The 8,439-nt window shown below is 40.7% G+C and overlaps 1 protein-coding gene across 1 annotated transcript in view; it reads left to right on the top strand.

The window, feature by feature from the left end:
- Positions 1-1,875: 1,875 nt before the first annotated feature.
- Positions 1,876-8,439, top strand: part of LOC104529541 (phosphate-regulating neutral endopeptidase PHEX-like) — a 50,814-nt gene continuing 44,250 nt past the window's right edge. Inside the window, exon 1 of the mRNA XM_010173880.1 lies at positions 1,876-1,977. Coding sequence (XP_010172182.1) covers positions 1,876-1,977 — 102 coding nt within the window. The remainder of the gene's footprint in view (positions 1,978-8,439) is intronic.

The raw sequence follows: 8,439 nt of genomic DNA, 5'->3' as shown, positions 1-8,439 counted from the left end.
CCCCGGCTTATATTATATATTGGTCTAGGATAAGCAAATCCTGAGTTATGGATAATATGGATTCTTTTTCCCTCATATTTTGTCACTGATGTTTCATACCTTAGATACTTCTCTCCTTTTATCAAGAAAGACATTATTTGTGTCTAAATATAGCACTGTTCCTAACCCAGAGTGCCTGCAGTGTTTCTTACAGCTATGCCTGAGCAGTTTCAGTAATAACTCTGATAGCAGGAATAGGTTTCTCCCCATGCCCCCTACAGCTACAGCTGGTGCATAAAGCCTAAGTATACACCAGGGCCCAGCTGCAGAGCTTGAGTTTGAACTTGTAACCTCCAAATACAGGCAGTTCACCTCATTAGTGCACTAAGTTAATTGAGTCAGTGCTCTGTCATCAATATCTTTAAGTTACCCTATTCCCTGGGATGCAGTTTACTGGGAATGTTGACTGCTTAGTCATATTTAATGCTAGACTTGTTCCAGTTGTCTCATATTGTGTCTAAAAATAAGGAAATGTTTTTTGAAAAGGGTAGGAAAAAAATGAATAATCAAAGGAGCTTTGCTATGATTTGTCTGGCTCCACCATAAATAAAGAACAGTTACAGATCAAAATGTACATCTGATACTTAAATGACAATTTAGATAAAGGTAAAATTACTTTACAGGGTTTAGTCCCCACTTTTAATGACATTTCAGAGCTACCAGTTCTGTAGAAAAAAAAAAAGTATAAATATCTGGTCCTTGACATTTTCATTATTTTTAAATGTAACGTGATAACACAAAGATCCAATAAGTCTTTGTTTAATGATTATCTGTCATGTCTTGTGCTATTTCAACTCTGGTTTGGTCTGTGCTAAAGGACTCCAGTGATTGGTGGATCCCCCAAATTGCCTCACTCTGGCAGTATTCTCAATGGCTATCTTTCGTGGGGTTCATCTACTGATATCAACAGAAGCAACTGATTGCATACACCTTTCTGGTTTGTGCTGCCAGATGGATACATAGTCATGAGGGCATTTCTGCTCTTCAGACTGATACAATGCATCTCTTAAATTTCCTATTTTCTGTCATTTCAGGGTTTTCTTAGTGTGCATACTCACTAAACACTCCTATTTTTTTATTTTTATTTTTTACTTGCTTGTGATATGCTCATGGCTTTGTGTAGGTGTCTGAAGAAGTAGCCAAGCTAAAATGGTGGTGGGTTTTCCTTGCTTTGCACAGATGCAAGCTATCACTGGTGGTTCAAGACCACAGAAGCAGTTAAGGCTGCTCAGTGTTGTTAGCCACAGCCTCTATCCCTGCAGTAAGTGAAGGGTAGGAGTACGTCACAGCTATGGCTAAATACAGGCTAAATATTTGGATACCGCTTTGTATTTGGATCATGATACTGTCAGCCCAAATTCAGTCCTTTGTCAGTGTTAATAGGGCATGTCTCAGTCTGACATAAACCATACAAGGCTACAAATGTGCTCTCTGGCAGAAAAGGCTTTATCTGTGCAAATGCCTTGCAGCTGCATCCTTCTTCTATGGGGCTGGTGATCTAGAACCAAATCTCTGCAATCTCCCCAAATCACTGCAAATTTCCCGGTATTTTTTATGATTTCAAGACAGACATTCTCACAATGGTGACATGAAAGGATCAGCAATGAACAGTACACCTGAAGGAAAAGAAATTGGAAAGAAGCTTATTTTCAGAAGAAGTGTCTGAGGGCTGGAGAAAGAAGAAATTAGCCTTCAAGAAGAACAGCAGATACAGTCTGATTTTGAATCATTCATGGTCTAACCAAATCCATCACTCCTGCATGCACAAAATCTTTTCTTACAGTGATTCTACCATGACATATTTTACTGGGGAGAGGTTTGCTACATGTTTTGCAGATGGAGGAGTTGACTGAAGGAATTCGCTGGGCTTTTATTGACATGTTGGAAAAGGAAAATGACTGGATGGACTCTGAAACAAAAAGAAAAGCTTATGAGAAGGTAACAAATATAAATGTTGAATGAATAAATCTTGTTACGGTGAAGAGCTGACTTGAGTGAGAACAGAAAGTCATGGACTGTCAGAACTGCAGTCAGAACTGCACCTGCAGTTCCAGTTACTTACCTATAGTTTTGTTTATGACGGGACATGTGCCACATTCATTTTCCTAAAAAGGAGCTGTCTGAGCTCCTGCTTCTCTGGGGAAGTTATTTTTGTTGCCTCGTTCTTCCTTCCTTGCCTCCGTCTTTCCCTGTCTGGCTCTGACTGATGTAGACCATGAGCTTATTTCAGATTTGCCTGTACAGTGGTTTTTGTTGACAAGGTCTTCATATTGATTGGGATATCAGGGGCACACCAACCAACAAACAGAAAACAGTGTCTAAAATGTCTGGGACAGCTTGAGGGTGTTTGGTGTGAAGATGGAGGTTCCAGCCTAGAAGAAGGATATGAGAATAGTCCAGGTCTCGTACCTTCTTCAGTGTCACAATAGGAGGCCTAGCTTGAAAGCCATCTTCTAGGACTGCAATGACCATCCCAGCTGAACACCCATCTCCTGATAGAATAATGCCAGTTATGAAGTGTTATGATCAAGAATGGCATTACTGATCCTGATTACTTTCAGATGGAGTGACAATAAAATGCAGGAGGTAAAGGTAAAGGCAAGAGGAGGCACTCAAGGCTCCCTCTTTACTCTATTCCATGTTTACAGCATGTGAAATGTGGAAAGGGAGCTTGTCCAAATGCAGAGCTCTTCCCTCAGAGCAGTAGTTGCAAGAGGCACAAAGAGTGGAGGGCAATGTGTAGGACCGTCTCCTTATTTGTTGAGGTAATGGGATATCAGTGAATTAGTAAATACCCTCTTTGAATAAACTGATATGCAAGTGCAGCTGAACTGTTCCTGCTTGCTGTGCTTGAATAAAAATAGTGGTGTTTTGATTTAAAAACAAACACAGACTTCAAAGTTTTTTGGTAATTCTGATGAAAAGGCTGTTGAGATATTTTATCATTGCAAAGTTTTAAATTCCATATACAACCCATTTACATTTTACACAGCAGTGTTCTTCACAGATGTGCAAATGAAATAGAACTGCATAAACGCACCAATAAACTCTATAGCAAGAGAAAAACAGTAAGATACCATTTATTTTCTGCTAACCTGATGGTAAATGGACTGCAGTTATTACTTGTTACTGGCTGTTATGCTTGGTTTTTTATTAGAAATACCCTGAGAAATATAATGATCTGTAATTTAGATATTTGACAAACGTGGTGCAAAATAAGAACAAGATTATTTTCTAATTATTTCCTTAATTAGAGGTATTTCTAAATACCTTTACAGTCATATGCTAGTCTGATGTTGACTTTTCTAGCAAACAAACTGCTTCACCATTTTGTTCAAAATTTGCTACCTTCCTTTCAGCAGAGAAACAATACAAGCATTGCTGCAAACTAGTAAGTTCCCTAAAAAACTCTCCCTTTCCCAATTTAGAAAGAGTTTTGTTCAGAAGATAGGTTAGATCTTTTGTAGGTAGAGATGCCCGTTTCCCTCTGTTGACACATTTAAGAAGCTTATGGCACTTTGCTCCCAATTTAAGCATCTCATTTAAGTTTCTGGAATTTTGGAGTGGTGATTGTTTGGTTGTTTTAAAAAAACCCAATATTACTTTATTGTACAGACCTGTAAAAGCATAATTTCTTTGTCAATAAGTGTCATCTGCATCTGTGAGGATAGTGCAAGTGCTGTGGATTTCACAGTTTAGGAAGCAGCTTAGTTTGCTCGTGAATTGAAGAGCAAGTTGTATTGTCCTAGGGGTCTTCTCAGCTTTACTTTTCATTTTAGACCACTATCAAAACAGGGACTAGTGTTATGACAGAGTCCAATGGGATGCTGAAGGTACCTTCTTTCATATCAAGGACAGAAAGGACTCTCTGCTTTGCTATTCTGTATAGGCAAACTGTAGTATTTTAGCCTATTATTGCTAGGCTGAGCCAAATAACACATAAAGCAACTTTTGTAGTTCTCTGTGGTTACTAACACCTCTGTGGATTTTTTTTTTATTAGGGTAGAATATTCTGCTTGGAAATAAATTTCAGTCCTGTGTGAGCATCTTCTGCTTGTTTCTATTTTGAGAACAAAAGATGTCACCTGCTTCATTATTAATCTGATATCCTACTACGATAAGGGCACCTAGTGGGTGAAGGGAAGACAGTGTAAAGGCTTTTGATACTGTCTCTCATAGCATCCTTCTGGACAAGTTGTCCAACTGTGAGATGAGCAGGTACATGGTGTGCTGGTTGAAAAACTGGCCATAAGGCAAGGCTCAAAGGATTGTAGTGAATGGGGCTATATCTGTCTGGTGACCAGTCATCAGCAATGTTATTCAGGGCTCAGTCCTAGGGCCAGTTCTGTTCAATATTTCCATCAATGATCTGGATGCAGGAGTTGAATGCACCAGTAACAACTTTGCTGACAATACTAAACTGGGAGATGCTGGTGACTCTCTGAAGGGACAATAGGTCTTGCAGGGGGATCTAGATAGGTTGAAGCATTGGCCAATGATTAATGGGATTAAATTTAACAAGTCCATATGCTGGATTCTGCACTTGGAATGGAGTAATGCCAGGCAGAAGTATAAACGGAGAGAGGAGTGGCTGGAGAGCAGCCCTGCAGAAAGGGATCTGGGGGTGCTGGCTGGCAGCAGGCTCAGTAGGAGTCAGAAGTGTGTCCTGGCAGCCAAAAGGGGTGCATCAAACACAGCATGGCCACCTGGTGAAAAGAGGGGATTATCCTGCTGTATTTAATGTTGATGCAGCCTCACCTGGAATGCTGTGTGCAGTTCTGGGCCTCACAATTTAAGAAGGATGTGAAGGTACTTGAATACATTCAGAGGAGGACAACAAAACTGGTGAAAGCTCTTGAGGGCATATCGTTTGAGGAGCAGCTAAGGACTTTGGGCTTCTCTAATTTGGAGAAAAGGAGGCTAAAGGGTGACCTCACTGTGCTCTACAGCTTCCTGAGAGGGAGAAGTTGAAGGGGAGGTCCTGATCTCTTCTCCCTGGTATCCAGTGACAGGACACATGGGAAAGGTTCAAGGCTGCATCAAGGGAGGACCAGACTTAACATTAAGAAGCAGTTCTTTACCTAGAGAGTGGTCAAACCCTGGAATAGGCTTCCTAGAGGGGTGGTTGGTGCCCCATGCCTGTAAGTGATTAAGAGCCATTTGGACAAAACCCTTAATAGCATGCTTGAACTTTTGTTCAGCCCTGAAGTGGTCAGGAAGTTGGACTAGATGGTAATTGTAGGTCCCTTCCAACTGAAATATTCTATATTCTGTTCTATTATGTTCTGTTCTTCTTATCAGTTAAGTGAAGAAAGGAGGTTATTAGATGTCTTTCTCTTTTATATTTTCATCAGTAGCTGTCACATTGTCTGTTATAGCCATGCAGAGTAGAGCTATTGCATGAAGCTCTACAGCAGAACTTTAAGTTACACGGAAATTACTGTGATTCTTATACTTGGCTTTCCTCTGTATTTTTAATCTCATTGCATTCTTGAGTACTTTGAATGCTCTAGAAAGAAAATAACTGCAGAAACCTGGTGTTTTTTGTTTACTGGGCCTGATTGATGTGTTCCATTTAATTTGTCATTAGCCTTTTCTTTAACTTCAGGCATATTTGGGTCATTAACAAAATTTTTACTAATCTCTTGAAAGAAGAATAGGGTCAATGCAGGATCTGGATGTCCAGACTGTGAGCGTGGAGAACCTTCCTAGAAAAACATCTCATCTTAGACTACTCTTCTGTTCCTTATTGTGATTGTATCTTTAGATGACAACACTGTAATGCAAATGACCTGGCAGGCTTTAAAGAGAATTAACTGCAAATCCTCTCTGTGATTCAGATACTCACTGTTTTACATGTTTTGCTGCCTCTTTTCTGACTGATGCCCACCTTTCTCGTGCTCTGAGGCCAAACTTGTATACCTTGCTGTCAGCCTGATGCTTTGCAGTCAAAAGGATCATCGACTTCTGAAGGACTTACAAAAGGCCCTCTAGTAGAATCAGTGCTTGAATTTTTCTGTAAGCAGACTGTCAGCTCCATCTAATCACTGAAATGTTTTTCTGTGACTCTCTTTGTGTCTATTCTGTTGTTTTAGGTTACTCACAGAGGACACTAGTAATTTGATGAACCCAAACCATATTAAAAGGATCAAATCAACTAGTCCATTTGACACAGGGAGAAGCCTTGCAGCCTTGATTTCTGAGAATCACTCTTCTATGCTTTGGAGTTAAAGTTTGATTTTCCCTCTGTAGCAAAACAATATGAGATAATATCTAATAATTTTCTTCTATCCTCCCTCCATTCCTCTTTTCTGTGATTGAAATGTGGATTTAAACCAGATCATCAGCCTGGAAAAGAGAAGGCTTAGGGGAGATCTTATAGCTGCCTTCCAATACCCGAAGGGGCCCTACAAGAAAGCTGGGGAGGGACTTTTTATACGGGCAGTTAATGACAGAACAAGGGGTAATGACTTTAAACTGGAAGAGGGTAGGTTTAGATTAGATATTAGGAAGAAATTCTTCACTGTGAGAGTGGTCAGACACTGGAACAGGTTGCCCAGGGAAGCTGTGGATGCCCCATCCCTGGAAGTGTTTAAGGCCAGGTTGGATGAGGCTTTGAGCAACCTGGGGTCTAGTGGAAGGTGTCCCTGCTCATGGCAGGGGGGTTGGAACTATATGATCTTTAAGGTCCCTTCCAACCCTAACCATCCTAGGATTCTATGATTCATCTGAAAACCAGTCTGCAAAGAATGCTTTTAACAAGGCTAGGTGACTCGGTCTGTCTTTACATGCAGTTCTCACCTAGCTCTCTGGATGGAGCTCATGCTGCTTCCAAATGAGCTCAGACTCAGAGAGAAGCATTCGACTCTGTGCTGTGATGCTCTTGTTTTCTGGTCTGTCCTTGCTCCTCTGCTCTGTGTAAGCCTTGCTTTATTGCTATGTATTTGACTATCGTCTGAAATTTGCTTAAAATACACCTGTTAACCTTCTGAATTTTCAATAGAGACCTCAGATTTGAAAAACAAAACCATACAAAAGATTCCTCTTCTTGCCCTTTTAGCCTTTCTCATTTGTAAGGGTCATTAAATTTTACCCTCATTTGAAGAAAAGGGAAACTATTCAAATGAGCGCTGTTCCAAGGGTGTGTCTCCAACAGTCTTCAAGTACGCGGTCTGCGAATTACAGAAGCCGTGCAGAAAGATGCCCCATCCACTGCCAAGGCACCTAGTGAGCTCTGGGCCACCTCGCAGCCTCTGAGAAGGATGGCAAAGGAGACGGGGAGAGAGAAGAGCCTTTTTTTCCCCTACAATGAAGGTGCAGATTGCAGCTGGCTATGTCAGCCAAATGGTATCGACAGCTGCATTTTGTAATGGTGGGCCACAGGGAAAAGGGAGAACCCACAACTGAAACTCTATTGACATGACTTGTGTGATCAGGGCTCTCATCTTTAAAATGATAATTTGTTGTTGCTGCTCTTTGAAGGATATTCAGTGGAACATCATCACTGAGATGTAAAACTATTCCTTTTCCTGGGCAGGAGCCATTATTTTATTAATCACTTTTTTCCTTTCTGAAATGCCCTTTGTGCTTGGGTTTAACTGGAGGCTTGAAAAAGAGGATTTTACGCAAAAGCGTGTTGTCTGAAAGTTTGAAAGTCTCTTGTAAAATAGCCAGTTTTGTAGGAAGTTGGGTTTTTTTGCTTTGCAATACTATTTTTAAAGCATGGAAGATAAGCCAAAAAAAGCTTGTTTTTCCTCTAATAAGATTTTTCTGTAACATTATTAACCTCTTTAGGTCATGGAGCACAAATCCCAAGGTCACTGCAATCATTTTTTGCCTACTGAACTTGCCTGCTGCTTGGCTTTATTTCTCTTTAAGGAAGTCATATACACAACATTTGTTTTCTTCTCATCTCTCTGAGTCTGAAGACTGATGCAAGAGGACCACAGGAAAATGTAAGGACAGTGTCTAGCCATAGGTGTCTCTCTCAGGCAGTATTAGGTACCTTTGTTTAGCCTAAAGGGTTTGTTCTGCTGCTTCAGAGAGCTACAGCAAACCTCCTCCCTAGATAGCACAGTGTAATTTAGGCTAATACCCTTTAGGAAATCAAGAGCCATCTGTACAAGCCCCTATTTAACAAACTATAGATATTTTAAATGAGGTAGATGTCCGTGGATTATCCCATAGAAGCCATTCACTTCTCAGCTTGAATTTACTGGCCATATCCAGCCCTCCAGTAAATTAGCTGAGCCCCTGCCATCTTTCCCAGTTCTCTGTGGTCTCTCTCTCTTCACATTTGTGTGTTTTCACTACGAACATGACAGCCATACTGCTCAGACCACAGGTCCAGTGTCTGACTCGGACAGTGGCCAAACACCAGCAGATGTTTAGAGATGAACA

Source organism: Antrostomus carolinensis, unplaced genomic scaffold (genome assembly GCF_000700745.2).
Source record: "Antrostomus carolinensis isolate BGI_N321 unplaced genomic scaffold, ASM70074v2 scaffold2758, whole genome shotgun sequence".
NCBI classification, from domain to species: domain Eukaryota; kingdom Metazoa; phylum Chordata; class Aves; order Caprimulgiformes; family Caprimulgidae; genus Antrostomus; species Antrostomus carolinensis.
This window is presented reverse-complemented; position numbering and strand designations above follow the sequence as displayed.